The sequence below is a fragment of the Diabrotica virgifera genome, chromosome 2 (genome assembly GCF_917563875.1).
Source record: "Diabrotica virgifera virgifera chromosome 2, PGI_DIABVI_V3a".
NCBI classification, from domain to species: domain Eukaryota; kingdom Metazoa; phylum Arthropoda; class Insecta; order Coleoptera; family Chrysomelidae; genus Diabrotica; species Diabrotica virgifera.
In genome coordinates, this window is record NC_065444.1 from 107605027 (window position 1) to 107622001 (window position 16975).

General features: G+C 31.8%; 1 protein-coding gene across 1 annotated transcript; it reads right to left on the reverse strand.

Annotated features, from left to right (window-relative positions):
• Positions 1–8151: 8151 nt before the first annotated feature.
• Positions 8152–16554, reverse strand: LOC114334687 (mitochondrial pyruvate carrier 2). The gene is made up of 4 exons (XM_028284789.1): positions 16311–16554; positions 16084–16124; positions 13423–13619; positions 8152–8370 (listed from the first exon to the last, which is right to left on the reverse strand). Exons 1-4 carry the CDS (start codon positions 16393–16395, stop codon positions 8343–8345), a joined length of 351 nt encoding a protein of 116 aa, XP_028140590.1. The 5' UTR covers positions 16396–16554; the 3' UTR covers positions 8152–8342.
• Between the last annotated feature and the right edge of the window lie 421 nt (positions 16555–16975).

A 16975-nucleotide genomic window follows, 5' to 3' on the forward strand; every position in this document is an offset into this window, starting at 1 on the left:
TACAGAGTATGGCATTAGTAAAAATAGAAAAATAGGCGGTTTCGTTTTGATTTAAATCTGTCTCCTGCCATCCCCCGATAGCGCTATTTCTAGGTCTACCTGTTGTCAAGGAGGCTATGCAAGAAGACAAAGGGTACCCCCCGTTAAGATAGGCAAAATGCCCTCACTCCCAGAATTCAATTTTTTTAATTTTTTTTACGTTCTATGCAATTAAAAAATGAGATAACGCGGATTTTTAGTTTGCCACCCCCTTACCCCTCCCCCCACAGCCATAAAAGTAGATTTTTAGATTTAATTTTTTTTAGTTGGGTTGCAATTGATTTAAAAATTTAAAAAAATTCACACATATATCTGAGACATCTACAAAACATGTCCATTTTTTATGGACCTGTAGGTCGAGTGTACATAACCTCAAAATTTTTTTAACTTTTTTAAAGCTTATAACTTTTTCTTGGAGGGGGCTGCAGGTACAATTTTTTTTGCATTTTGTGTATTTTATCAAAAGCTATCTCCATGATTTTTTTTATATTTTTCCGTCACCTGTGTCATCTTGAAAAATCCGGAAAACTGTTTATTTAGGGGGTTTTGGGGATTTTCTCCATTTTATAGACTGCAATATAGATCAACTCAAAATTTTGTTAATATATTATGCATAATTTGAAATAACTGAGTATTTTAGGACTATCAAAAATTGGGCGAAACACTTTTAAACCCCCCCAAAACCATGTTTTTTTTTAAGTTATATAAGGGTTTTTGCGGGCTTAATGATATTTTTTTAGGTCGATACAACCTTAATACATTTTTTATTTTTTTACGTTATACGTGATTAAAAAATAAGACTCATCGCATTTTTAGCCCACCACTTCCTCTCCCTGCCCCCACAAAAACGTCAATTATTTTATTTTTTATTTAGTTTAAGTTTTGTAAGGGTTTTTGCGGGTCTAATCATATTTTTTGAGGTCGATACAGCCTGAATATTTTTTTTACGTTCTATGTGATTAAAAAATTAGACCTCACCGCAATTTTAGCCCACTTCCCCTATTACCCCTCCCCACGGGCGCCCATACAAAAATTTTCAGGGGGGGGGGGCAGACGTGAAGATGTTGCACATTATATTTTGTATACTTCGGATAACCATATATAGTCTACAGCACCCGAAAAGTTAGGGGGGGGGCACGGCCCCCCCCTGCCCATGGGTATGGGCGCCCATGCCCCTCCCCCACAGCCAAAAACGTAAATTTTTCGATTTTATTTTTTTTTAAGTTGGCTTTGCACTTAAATCGCAAATGTTGTTCTAAAGCTATTTCTTTGTGGCATTTTTGTAATTAACCATTCTAAATGGGAAATAAGCCACAATTTAACTAAAAATGATTTTATTTTTCATCTGTAACGCGTTAGAGAGAATTCGATAATCTGTGACGCACTGGAAAAAGGGTTTGGGGCGATCTATATAAATAAGTCAGATTAAATTAAATTATTAGATATTTTTAAGATAAGATTTTTTTACCAAGCAACATTTTTGTTTAATTTATTAATATTTTGTATTTTGACAAAGACGTCCGTGGTGGACGTCGAAACGTTAATAAAATCATTTTTTAATTAAATTGTGGCTTATTTCCCATTTAGAATAGTTAATAATTATTAAATTATAAATTACAAAATGTACATTTTAATATATCATAATTCTTGTAGTTTTGTGAATCAAAACACTTTGTTCTTTGTTCATTAGTTTGTATTTAGTAGGTACCCTAATATTACCTTACATTATACATATTCTAATTATTCAAACATGTGCGTGTACCATCTACATAACCTATATGTATCTCTACCTATAATGTCATGTTGCTTCACGTTTACTGCCACATAAAACACCATAAAAAGAATGAAAAAATATTACAAAAAATATCATTAAGCCGGCAAGAACCCTTATATAACTTAAAAAAAACATGATTTTGTGGGGTTTAATCGTGTTTGGCCCAATTTTTGATAGTCCTAAAATACTCAGTTATTTCAAATTATACATAATCTATTAACAAAACCTTGAGTTGATCTATGTTGCAGTCTATAAAATGGAGAAAATCCCTAAAAACCCCCTAAAAAAACAGTTTTCCGGATTTTTTAAGATGGCGCAGGTGACGGAAAAATCTAAAAAAAAAATGAGAGAGATAGCTTTTGATAAAATACACGAAATGCAAAAAAAATTGGACCTGTAGAACTCCAAGAAAAATTTACGTTTTTGGCTGTGGGGGAGGGGTAATAGGGGAAGTGGGCTAAAATTGCGGTGAGTCCTAATTTTTTAATCACATAGAACGTAAAAAAATAAAAAAAAATATTCAGGCTGTATCGACCTCAAGAAATGTAATTAGACCCGCAAAAACCCTTACAAAACTTTAACTAAATAAAAAAAAATAAAAGAATTGGCGTTTTGTGGGGGCAGGGAGAGGAAGTGGTGGACTAGAAATGCGATGAGTCTTATTTTTTAATCAAATATAACGTAAAAAATGAAAAAAATATTAAGGTTGTATCGATCTCAAAAAATATCATTAAGCCCGCAAAAACCCTTATATAACTTAAAAAACATGGTTTTTGGGGGGTTTAAAAGTGTTTCACCCAATTTTTCATAGTCCTAAAATACTCAGTTATTTCAAATTATGCATAATCTATTAACAAAATTTTTAGTTGATCTATATTGCAGTCTATAAAATGGAGAAAAACCCCAAAAACCCCCTAAATAAAGTTTTCCGGATTTTTCCAGATGGCGCAGATGACGGAAAAATCTAAAAAAAATCAAGGAAATAGCTTTTGATAAAATACACAGAATGCAAAAAAAATTGGACCTGCAGCCCCCTCCAACAAAAAGTTATAAGCTTTAAAATAGTTAAAAAAAATTGAGGTTATGTACACTCGACCTACAGGTCCATAAAAAATGGACATGTTTTGTAGATGTCTCAGATATATGTGTGAATTTTTTTAAATTTTTAAATCAATTGCAACCCAACTAAAAAAAATTAAATCTAAAAATTTACTTTTTTGGCTGTGGGGGGAGGGGGGTGGCAAGCTAAAAATCCGCGTTATCTCATTTTTTAATTGCACAGAACGTAAAAAAATTTAAAAAATTGAATTCTGGGAGTGAGGGCATTTTGCCTATCTTAACGGGGGGTACCCTTTGTCTTCTTGCATAGCCTCCTTGACAACAGGTAGACCTAGAAATAGCGCTATCGGGGGATGGCAGGAGACAGATTTAAATCAAAACGAAACCGCCTATTTTTCTATTTTTATTCTATAATTATTATTTAATTTAAAAAATTTGATTTTAATAATTAAACTAAAATAAAAATTATTTCCAGATACAAAAATAATTTATCCAAACATTTTTTATTTTGTTTAAAATTTTGATAAGTTTTTTTATTAATATTTTATTTAAATCTGGCATTATCAACTAAAGTTTGAGATAAATAAAACGTTCAAAAATGTCTAGCAATTATAAATTCATATTTCTTCTTCTTCTTAAGATGCCGTGCATTTCTGGGTAGGCGTCCACCGTATATTGTCTTGTTTATAAAATATTACTGCTTTTAGCAGCATGGCAAAGCATTTCATAGCCGCGGATTCTTGTCCACTGGCGGTGGCGATTACGCAGCCATCACATCTTTTTCCCAGACCCCTCTTACCCTCCGTTTATTTTATTTTTCCGTCGAGTATGAGTTGCTGAAAAGTGTATCTTTCCCCTCGTAATATGTGCCCCAAGTATGCAGCCTTCTTACTTTTAACATAATTAAAAAGTTCCCTATCCTGTAAACCCGCTCTTGTTAGTACTTAATCATTTCTGACTCTGTCCGTCGATGATATTCTAAGCATTCGACGTAGGCACCACATATCAAACTCTTCAAATTTGTTAATGGAACTGGCCTTTAACGCCCATGCTTCCATTCCGCACAAGAGCACAGGTCAAACATAACATTTTTAGTATATAAATTACTGATAAAATATTTGTATTCATATTTCTAATAATGACAAAAAATTATCTTCTTAAAATAATTTTGAATTCAATATACAGGGTGTAACAAAAATACAGGTCATAAATTAAATCACATATTCTGGGATCAAAAATAGTTTGAATGAACCTAACTTACCTTAGTACAAATATGCACATAAAAAAAGTTACAGCCCTTTGAAGTTACAAAATGAAAATCGATTTTTTCGAATATATCGAAAACTATTGGAGATTTTTTATTGAAAATGGACATGTGGCATTCTTATGGCAGGAACATCTTAAAGAAAAGTTATAGTGAAATTTGTGCACCCCATAAATATTTTATGGGGATTTTGTTCCCTTAAACCCCCCCAAACTTTTGTATACGTCTCAATTAAATTATTACTGTGGTACCATTAGTTAAATTCAATATTATTAAAACATTTTTGCCTCTTAGTATTTTTTTGATAAGGCAGTTTTTATCGAGTTGAGGCTTATTTTTCAATATGTTTACATACAAATTTTATGGGGGTTTTGTTCTTTTAAACCCCCCAAATGTTTGTGTACGTTCCAATTAAAATATTACTGCGGTACCATTAGTTAAACACAGTGTTTTTAAAACTTTTTTGCCTCTTTGTATTTTTTCGACTTCTTTTTATAATATGGTTCAAAATATCCCTAAAAATGTAAATCATAAATAAATGTTCATATTATTACCAAGTCTCCATAATCGTACTTAACCATATACAAATATGTGGTGGATTTGACAAATATTCGAAATATCTCGATAAAAACTGACTTTTCGAAAAAGTACTAAGAGGCAAAAAAGTTTTAAAAACATTGTGTTTAACTAAAGGTACTACAATAATAATTTAATTGGAACGTACACAAAAGTTTGAGGGGGTTTAAAGGAACAAAACCCCCATAAAATTTTTATGGGGTGTCCAAATTTCACTATAATTTTGCTTAAGATGCTACTGCCATAAGAATGCCACATGTCCATTTTTAATAAAAAATCTCCAATAGTTTTCGATACATTCGAAAAAATCGATTTTCATTTTGTAACTTAAAAGGGCTGTAACTTTTTTTTATGCGCACATTTGTACTAAGGTAAGTTAGGTTCAATCGAATTATTTTTGGTCCCAGAATATGTGATTAAATTTATGACCTATATTTTTGTTACACCCTGTATTTAGGTAGGTATGTACCTGTAATGTGCTTCGAACTAATGAACGCAATCTGTATCAGCAGCCAGGTAAACTGTCAAAACATTAGAATGTAACTTTTCATTACTGCCATGTTTATTATAAACATGGCAATAATGAAAAGTCACATTCTAATGTTTTGACAGTTCTCTTCCGTCAAAAATTTTGACCTACGTAATATCGCTTTTGTAGTAAAAATACTATAGCAGGTATTACACGTTGTTTGAGGGCGCATAGAGAATAATATATTAAAAAACCAGCTTTTTTAAAATTTTCGTCTAAATGATGCCAGAAGCTAATTCATTTTTTTAGTTCAGAGATATCACAATATCCATTCCTATAGAAATGTTATTCCAAACATCAGTGTTTCTGTTTATTATTTTATATTGGGACCGTGCAAGTTCGGCAAAGCGACCCCTATTTCTACGCTCTGTACTTTTATTCGCACTTTTAGTTATATTGGCCAATTATATTAGTCCTGGTTACTGGATAATTGTCAAGGCCATAGTCCAAAAAATAGTAAGAAGAAAAAATAAGATTCAGGTTATGTTATGAAAACGTGAACAATTGTATGTAGTAAATAAAATTAGTTATTAAAATGCAGTACTGCACTCAAAATACAATTAATTAAATTTACCTTTATATAATAATTGCATATCATATCAATATTGTGGAGCAATATATAATTTTTCTGCTTCAATGACAGAAGGTATGAAATATACGTCAATTTGACAATTTCAATTGACAATATGAATTATTTAAGATATACAATATTTCTCCGCGACTCGCGCACGGTCGTTTCTCGTTTCCCTTCCAAGTACTTGCACACCGCGAATAGCTTCGATTTCGGGTTTCATAGGCATTCTTCATTTCTACATAACTCAATTAATTGAAGTATTTTTTCATTGGTCCATTCTATGATTCCATATTGCAAAATTATGTTTTCACGACTACACAATAAACAACCCTCTCAAACTAATGTTTGTAAATAAATTAAATCAGTACTTCTAAACGAATTCGTTCGCTGCCGTCTATCCACTGTCCACATTGAACAACGATTTCCTTTGACGATTCGCTAACTTACCGACATCGGTTGGAACATGTGCGAATGCGAACGAATTCGTTCCATCGTGCTCGATTCGCTGTACAAATACAATAAAGTTAACGAACGAATTCGTTCATTCGTTCGTGTTCGCTTTGATTTAAATGCGCCTTTAGGATTTTTCGCTTGAAACGTTTGAGCAGTTCTTGGTCATTCGTTCATAGATATTCTATTACAAGTGTTGACAAAAAACGGGGTTCAAATGGGGTAGTGATGCGCCAAATAAGATGCTGTATCCTGTTAGCATCGCTAGGCTCTCCTACTCAATTCCGACTCTCACATCACGAGGTGGACTCGGAAATAAAAGCAACCCCGGGTAAGATTGTGCTAGCCAACCCCAGTGGAAAGTAGGGTCAAGGCTAACGAGAGCGGGAGAAATGGTCCTCCGAAGATTAGGAAGTTGGGCAAAAGGTTAACGACCTCTTCCCTTAAAAAACTTATTGTTAAAAAGCATAAAGAGGAAAAGCCGGACCGTTTAATTCAAGATGACCTAGCAAACGACAAAAGGATAACGAATAATTGCAGATTAGCGCTTGAAACGTAGGAACCCTTTATTCCCAGGCACCAAACGAAAGCTGATGTAATTAGCTATTCAAGATGAGATGGAATCGTTCAAGGATGTGAGAAGAGACTGCCATATACTATAACGGACATGCCACCTAACACGAGTTTGTCAGTGATTTTATAGTCAGCAAAAAGCAAAGTTATTAGTCCTAAACTTTGATCCCAATAACAACAGAATACATATTATGTTAGCTACATCTTAAAGGAAAATTATATTATTACAGCTTACTTAATGTATTTATTACAAAGGCTTATACTTCAACATACAGAGTGGTTCAAAATTATGGAATAAATTCATTTTTTCGAGAATAGGCCACTTTAGAAAAAAATCCCGAGACAGGTCGATTTTTAATTTTAAATTATGATTTTTTGAGATTTTATATGCCATAATAGTGACGTCATTCGTTTGGGAGTGATGACGTAATTGATGATTTTTTAAAATGGGAATAGGGGTCGTATGGCAGCTCATTTGAAAGGTCATTCAATTCTCTATTCAGTAATATAAATATTAACATCATTATTTATACAACGTGGCCAAAAAATAATTGTTTAATTAAATTAATTGGAGCAAAAAAAGAGTGTATGTAATTTATTTAACTCAAAATACATTTTACTGATGTCAGGAAATATAAAAAAAATGTTCATTTCATAAGGCCACCCTGTATAAATATTGATGTTAATATGTATATTACTGAATAAAGAATTAAATAACATTTCAAATGAGCCACACGACCCCTATTCCCATTTAAAAAAATCATCGATTACGTCATCACACGCAAATCGCTGACGTCACTATTATGGCATATACGTCAAAAAATCATAATTTAAAAATAAAAATCCACCTGTCTCGGGATTTTTCTCTATTTTTCAAAAAAAAAAATGAATTTATTACATATTTAATTTAGAACCTCTCTGTATAAGAAGTTGATATACATAACATAAGTGTATAATGAGTTACATACCCATAAGGCCTGTTTTAAGTTGACTATGGTTCGTACAGTATAAATACTGTTGCACGTCATCCGCGTCATAGCAAGTGACGTCACGCGCTTTAGGTGTGTTCCTATCTGGTCTTTAGGTCTGTTCCCATTTTAATATACATACAGTCGGACCCATGAACGATCCCATCAATCACTTATTTTGTATTTGCTGTCTTTTTCTATAAATAACAAACGTTTGTTATAGAAAAAGACAGCAAATATAAAATAAGTGATTGATGTGATCGTTCATGGGCATTCTTTCATTTTTCCGACTTGTACTTACGTTCATATCACCTCAAAATTTTACTAGTTGTGGTAATTCATTAATTCACTTTAATTATACTTTATTAAACTAAAGTGGATACAACCTGAGATAATTTCCAACAATATTAAATATAATAAAATTTGTTTTAAATAATATTAAATATAATAAATTTTATATTTTTTACATTCTATAATATATATTCTCAAACAATAAAAGAATATTTACAATTTGTTCTACAGATCTCTAATCACAGTTAGGAAAATTTATGTTTTTGCTGATAGCTGAAACAAATACACACTTATTATTAAATAGTCATGCTTTCATACACAAAATGAAGTGAATAAATAAATTAAGGGCGTAGGCGCAAAATTTCGCGCGAATGTGTTTTAAATGCATTTATTTTTTCGAATCCTGAGGAAACTAACTTTTTAAGTATTTTTGAAAATTTTAAACGCCGAATGAAAGATTGCATTATTACAGAGGTCCGAAAGTCTCTGAAAACTTATATAATGTTTATTTTAATTACAAGTTACAAGGGTGAAAAAAAAAAGAGAAAATTTAGTGTGACTTTTAATTTTAAGTATTTCATTCAAAAGAAACTTTTTGGTTATTCTAAGCATAATCTAAGTAATCTTTCACACTGCGTTATGCGTTTAAATTTTTCAAAAATGAAAATGTTTTCTGAAGATTTGAAAAAAGTGAATGCATTTAAAACACATCCGAAATTTTGCGCCTACGCCCTTAAGTACATACATATATACATGTAAACCCTTAAGTACAAATGAAATGCGTACATTATGTTAGTTACAGTTGAGTCCACGATTCTTTACCCGTGCTTTATCATTTAAAGCATACGAAATAAGTCGGAAATCTATTTCACGCAACAGCAAGTGACAGAAAGTGACTACAGCTCCGATCACGGATTATATTATAAAATTTATAATAATAATAGTCTCCCGTTTTATACCGCTCACGTGGCTTTGGGAGTATAGCAGGGTAGTCTGCTATATCTAGGGCCTACGGCATACAAGGAAGGTAACAGGGCCAGTGCTACGCTTCAACCGCCTATTATTACCCCTGGTTTTACTGAAGGTACTCATTTTATTCAGGCTGAGTCGACCTGGGGCCTATAAACATTTTAAAAATATCTAGTTGTTCTTGCCGGCGGTAGGATTTGAACTCCGGACCACCGGCACGCGAGCCAAGCACACTACCGCTTAGCTACGCCGGCCCACTATTATTATAAAAATATGACAATAAAATATTTTCTTTTTGTTATTTTTTCACTTTTATGGAAAGTTAAACAAAACCAATCCTTAACTATGAATGAGGTTAATTTTGTATGTAAATTAATGGCAAAATAAAATACACTTACTATGTACCATAAAATTACAAACTTTAATATAAAATTAGTTGTGAAAACAACAAATTTGTGTAACATAAATAACTTCTAAATGCAAAAACAGGACACAAAAACAGCAAATAAATCCAACGAACTGACAGTGACAAGCAAACAAACTAGAAACGTCACAAATAATTGTTCTTAATATCTGAAATCGTCCCCAGCACGTTTCTGTACCTATCTGTTTTCGATGTACTGAGTCCAGAGCGTTCAGAAAAATAGCATGTGTCTTTACTTAATAACAGGCGGTAGCTGTTTTGTCTTTAGTTTCATGAGTGGAAGACAATGATGCTAGATAAAAAGTATGTGTTTCATCTCGCCAGGTATTAATGACGCACGGGTAAAGAACCCTGGACTCAACTGTATGTTTTATATCATTAGTACATTAGTTACATAGATTGACATAAAATTTGGCATACGCATAGCCAACATGTCAAAGAAAAAAAGTGATATTGTGCCGATGTGTGCTTTTGCCCTGGGTGTGACTTTCAACCCTTCAAAATGCCTAATTCTAAGCAACTTTTATTCTATACAGTTTTTTCACCAAGTCAATACATTAGCATTAGACAATACATATTTCGCAAATAATTCCGTTTTGGTCCGTTTTGATTTGACATAAAAAAATCGGAAAAATCACCCCCTAATTAACAACTTAAATAGAATTAATCGTTACCGCTTCATATCTTGCTTTATTTATGCTGTGTCTATATGATCTGTAAGGTTCATCGATTCAACGTGCTTATTTTTGAAAAAAAAAAAATGGTTTTAAAATAAAATTTTTAATTTTGAAAAAAATTCTCTTTTTCAAAATAACTTGTAAATTATTAGTACATAATAGCAAAAATCTCAAGAAGTAATAAAATGTATGTTTTGCTTTTCTGAATATTTTGGACTTCTTGTTTTCCTGTTAAACAAAACTCGGTTATGCTATGGCTGTTCAAAGTTTGCATACACTCGGGATTAGTGACTCGTTCAAGCCATTTTAACTACAGCCTTTTCAAAAATAAGCACTTTGAACCGCTGAGACTTACAGATCGTATAAAGAATAAATAAGCAAAGTAACTTGTGAAGCAGTAACGATTAATTTTATTTGATATGCTAATTAGGGGGTGCTTTTCGCGATTCTTTTTACCAAAAAATAAAAGGTACCAACAATATTTTGAGCATAACTCACTTATTTTTAAGGTTAGAAGTTTTTTTAAAAAACAAAAATAAACCCTTTTTAAACACTTTAAAAAAGTTGAAATGAGTGTTCCCCGAAAAGTGTTCCGTTTTTTGTTATTTCTCGATGAAATATACGATTTGGAATTTGACGAATAAGAACACACTTTTCATTAGCTACAACTTTGCTTGGACTAGATCTACAGACTTAATATATGCACCATTTTTTTCATTTTTTTATAAACTATATTTTTATTAAGAATGTTTTTTTCGACAAAATACTTCTACAAAACCGTCTAAAAACGTGGTTATTTTCTTTAAAAATGAACAAATTCACTCGCAAATAAATCGAAAAGTATTAACTTGGTGAAAAAACTCTATAGAACAAAAGTTGCTTAGAATTAGTCAGTTTGTCAAATATAGAACTTATTTTGGACATATAATTTTTCACCCCCGAGAAGGGGTGAAACTCACCCCCAGGACAAAAGCACACATCGGCACAATATCACTTTTTTTCTTTGACTTATTAGCTATGTGTATGCCAAATTTCATGTCAATTCAGGCGGTTCTTTAAAATTTAGAGGTTTTGCAATATTTTATGGTTAAAGAACGTACTACACTGAGTTTAGGCGGAAAATACTGGAACCAGTTCATGTTTAATTTTAAATTTATATTCTGTGAGATTTTTTCTTTTAGTCTTAGTCACGTCATCTATATGAATTTGATCTGACAGCAAGCAGTTATGTATCACCCATCATGCAATAGTTATTATAACATGAACAGGCCTAACTGGCATTTTGATGACAAAATTCTTATAGGTACAGGGTGTTTCAGAAAAAGTTAACACTGTCTCTAGGACAGATAAAAAACTGAAAAATAAGGAGTTTGCTTAGTAAAAATGTTTTGTAACGCCACCCATTTTCAAGATATAGGGCGTTGAAGAAAAACAAATTTTATACATTTTTTACGATTTTGCCGAAACTACTGGCAACATTGTAATGAAATTTGGTGCGTTTTTAGAGGTAGTTGTTGTGCATTTTTTGACAAACAAACATTTAAAATACATTTAAAATTTTGACAGGCGTCAAAATTTTGCATTGTGTTCCTTTCCTCTTAAGAATTTTATATTCATCTGAATTTTTTAAAGAAAAAAAATAGTACGCTTGTGAGATATTTCAAATTAAAAGTTACTTTTGAATTCATCGTTTAATTTGTAACAAAAAATCTATCCTCTCTTTTTTTCATACGACGCGCCATTTTTATGTAAAAAAAAATAACTTTTCGAAATAAGTTTCTATACATTCATAATAGAAACTTAATTCAAATACTTCAGAAGTGTTAAGATATTTTATTTTTTGCATGAAAACAGCGTGTTGTATGAAAAAAAGGGATAATAGATTTTTTGTCACAAATAGAACAAGGAATTCAAAAATGATTTTTAATTTGAAATATCTCAGTGGGATACTATTTTCTTTTCTTTAAAAAATTCAGAACATTACCTGTACGAGTGCTAATGATAAAAATATAAAATTCTTACTTGTATGTTAAAAAATGCACAATACCCTCTTAAAATCCACCAAATTTTATTACAATGTTGCTAGTAGTTGCGGCAAAATTGTAAAAAATGTTACAATTATTTTTATTTAACGAATTGAAAACAGATAGCGTGACAAAAAATTTTTACTGAGTAGCCCCCAATTATTTTTCAGTTTTTCCTGTACATACTAGAGACCGTATTACCTTTTTCTGAAACGCCATGTATATGTGAAAAGCAAGGATAGGATACACAGATTAAAAGTGGATTGATTGTAAGAGTGTCATATTTTTTCAATGAATTCTTAATTCTGATTTGATACTTAAGAGGTAACAGTAGTGATCAACAGGTAGCAACAAACGCGGTCCAAGATTGTGGCTGTAATTTTGAATATTTTGTCGAGATATTTGGCACACATATTCGTAATATAATAAAGAATGGCGGTACAGAGCCCAATTTGAGAAATATGTTAGTATGTGGAAATTACTCTATAACTAAATAAAATATTGCAAAAAGGAACCTGTACCGCCATTAAGAAGAACAAAAAAATAAACTTTCTTCCAATAAACTTTTTTATCCCGTGCCTAGATTTTGTGTCATATTGGACCTAGTAAAATTTTTTATCTCTAAAAAGAAATCGAACATATTATAACTAGATAACTGATAAGTCAACATGGAGAAAGTGTCACTGTCATTTTGACAAACCTGCGTCAGATTTCTGTTCAGCATAGGGATTACAAACACTCGATAAGAATCGTATCCGCCATGTTTTACCGTAAGCTGCTACAGTAAAACATGGCGGATACGATTCGTATCGACTGTTCGTAATCCCACCTCTGGGCCCAGAGCACGCCAAATAGAATTCCATTTTGCTGATGTCACAAAATAGAATTTCATAATGGGAGAATCGACGGTTGCTAGGCAACATGACGTCACTAAAATAGAATTCTATTTGGCGTGCTCCCGCTACCGCAACAGAAATGTTCGGTTCCTTGTTATGAGATAAAAAATTTTACTAGGTCACAAAATCTAGGCATGGGATAAAAGAGCTTATTTTTTTGTTCTTTTTAATGGCGGTACAGGCTCCTTTTTGCAATATTTTATTTGGTTATAGAGTAATTTCCACATATAGACATGCCTGTCTGTCTGGATAGACAGACAGGCATGGATTATGTAATGGAGTCACATTTTAATGATGTAAAATGGGTGAAAAAAGTACTACTAAACTGTACTTACCTCACAGCTCTATACATTTGATAGCATTGAGTCATTGCTACAAATATATTAACACTAAACAAGGAATAGTTTTTGGGTATAATCACCAAAGAATACCTAGACCATATAGCTCCTGTAGCAAGAAGAGCTCCACATTGAGCTGGACTAATTGTGTCAGCAGGTCTCTGCAAGTCAGCTATGCCAGCTATGACTAAACCCTAAAATAAGTTATATACATATCACCTTAAAGCTATGGCTAGATAGCTCTTATAAAATCTCTAATAAATTATTGAAAATTACAAATGATTCCCAAACTCAATAGTATAGATTCCCTATAATTGCTCTTCACTAATTGGGTAATTTGTCTGTTACACCATTTAGGGCCGGTTGTTCGAACGCTAATCAACAATGATCATTATCAAATAATTAATTACTGTCAATGTCAAATGTTAAAACATAATTAATTACAATTCTGAGACTATAATCAATTAATATAACAATAATTATTAACATAATTAATAATAAATCTCATAATGGACATTAATTATGTTTTCAGCAACCCAAACAAAGTTGACATTGACAGTTTTGGTGACAGTAATTAAATATTTAATAATGATCATTGTTGATTAGCGTTCGAACAACCGGCCCTAAGTCTAACAGATTATTGGTTTCAACAAATTTAAATAAATAGCTTTTTTTTATTAATAGAGATTAAAATTTCTTTTGCCAACAACACTGGCATAATACCAGTGTAGACAAAGATGTCTAAAATTTTCGAAAAATCGCATGATTTTACCAAATCATTCTAAGTGCACAAAGTTGCTAGGTCAGTCAACTGATCCTGTTTCATTTTAGATCTCATATCATTTTTTATGCGAGAAAGAAAACTAAAAGGAACTTTTCCCTTTTTGCGACTTCCACCGGTAATCTGCAAAATATTCTTGACGCTATAACGACGTTAGGAAATAATGACTCCAATTTGGGATGTTCAATTTTATTAAGTAAATCTATTGGAGAAAGTTGAGATTCACAAATATTTTCCTTGTATATCGCTCTATCGGCTTCTTTATAAAACTCGCAAAATATATCAATTTTTTTTCTGTATATTGTCATTATCTTCATCTCAGAATGTCCCTAAAATGTTAAATAGCGACTGAATTTCAATTGTTGCAGTAAATCTTCTGGTTAAGTTGCTTATTATACAATCTATGAAAATATTAAATCTCCTCTTCTCTCGGACCATCACTTCAAGTAGAATATTGGGCCATTGGGTGCATCTAAGTTTCTTGGCAGATGGTGTAAGATGGCTGATGGCCTCAATACTAGGCCCTATATTTCAGGTCTTTGGTCTGGTCCATGCCAGGCCCCAGTAAAATGTACCGGCTGTACCCCCTCTCAGCGGGCCTGCACCCTGTAAGTAAGTTACAGCCACGTTTTATTAAGTGATTTGGGTTAAATCTTAATATTTTGAGAACAAGAATCTACAGTTAAAATATTTCCGATTATTAATTAAAAACCCTCTACAGTTGAGGCCAGGGGTCTTTACCCATGCGTCATCATTTAAAGCATATGAAATAAGTCGTAAATTTACTAAACGCAACATCAAGTGACAGAGTGGCTACTGCTCTGGTCACAGGTTATATAATATAAAATTTGACGTTATCAAATAAATAGAATGTCAAATGTCGGTTTTGCTTTAAAATTACAGCTACATTTGAAGTAGCTTAATAAATTCTTTTAATATCATTGATTAATAAATAAATAGACAATTTATATAAAAAAAGCAATAACATTTTCTTTTTGTCATTTTATTCACTTTGGCGGAAACTTCCTTAAGGGCCGGTTGTTCGAACGCTAATCAACAATGATCACTATCAAATATTTAATTACTGTCACCAAAACTGTCAATGTCAACTTTTATTGGGTTGCTGAAAACATAATTGATTAAAATTATGAGATTAGTTAATCAATTAACATAACAATTATTAACATAATTGATTAAGTAATTTCATATTATGTTTTCAGCAACCCAAACAAAGTTGACATTGAGAGTTGGTGACAGTAATTAAATGTTTGATAATGATCATTGTTGATTAGCTTTCGAACAACCGGCCCTCACTGTCTAATAATTAACTGATTAATAAATAAATAAATAAATAAACTGTGTGAATGAGGTAAGCTTTGTATGTTGTAAAATGAATGTAACACATGTTGTAAATACACTTACTATAAAATTTCAAACTCCAATATAAAATTAGTTGTGAAAAAAACTGTTTGTGTAGGTACTATAAAAAACTTCACAATGAAAAATTCGACAAAATTCAACAGACTGGCAGCCACAACAGTAAACAAACCAGAAACATCACAAATTATTGTACCTACTCAAAATCTGAAAACATCTCCAAACAATTTTTTTGTAAAAATGTATAAACATGTGTCTTTTTTTGTACCTATCTCTTTTCAATGTACTGAGTCTAGAGCGTTCATAAAAATAACATGTGTTTTTACCTAATGACAGGCGGTAGCTTGTTTGTCATTAGTTTCATGAATGAAAGAGAATGATGCTGCTAGCAGATATAAAGTTAATAAAGTATGTCTTTTATCTCACCAGGTATTAATGACGCGCGGGTAAAGAATTGTGGACTCAAGTGTATATAGAATGATTATGATATGAAGACTTACCCATTTAAATACTGGTGCCCAGAAAAATACAGTTTTTGGTCCTGTAATTCAAAATACTTATATAAATATCTAATTCGCCAATTTGCAAAAAGTAGGTTCTTTTTTGGGGTATTTGAAAACAATATTCTGATTGCTAGTTTGTAGATTTACGTTAGATAACACTAACTTAAAAGTTAACTTAAGGACATTTGTAAAGTATGCTAATATTATAAAATTGATTTATTTACCTGCAGGATGCATCCATAACGGTTGTAATTTTGGTGGCACTACTTTATCTAATGCAGACATTGTTTTATGATAAATGGCAGACATTATTCACGATTAGAAAAATAAAATTAACTACAAAATAAAGTAATTTTACAAGGTTATCTGTAGTATTTTTCCTCTATCATCTAATCAAATCCTGGCAACTAGTGTGAATATAGCAACTATTAATTCTCCACGCAGAGACATGTCAAGGGTAGACACGGAATACTCACCAAAGAAGCGTAACGCGGCTGATTCTAAATCAAATTTCGACCAAAAATAAGTCGCTTTCAATATGGCGACTGTCGAAATTATTTGACACGGAGATGAATGAATGGCCAAAAGCGAGGTTAGGTTTAGTTTAGATGTGTTTTGTTTATTTCTTGCAAGGAAAACTAAATCAAAAGGTATTATAATATAGCTGGGTTTAATTGAAATTTGCTTGTTTTGAGGAATTAGATAGAATAGTATTAAATTAGAAATATAATAATTGAGAATGTCCACAACATGAATCATCAACTCAATGAAAGATGTGAGGTAATAATCTGGGAAAATTAGTAAAAAACAAGGAAAATTAATTACCAGCTATTTTATTGCTGGACATGCTGAAATCAAATCTTAAGATTTCCTATATTAGTAATATAGC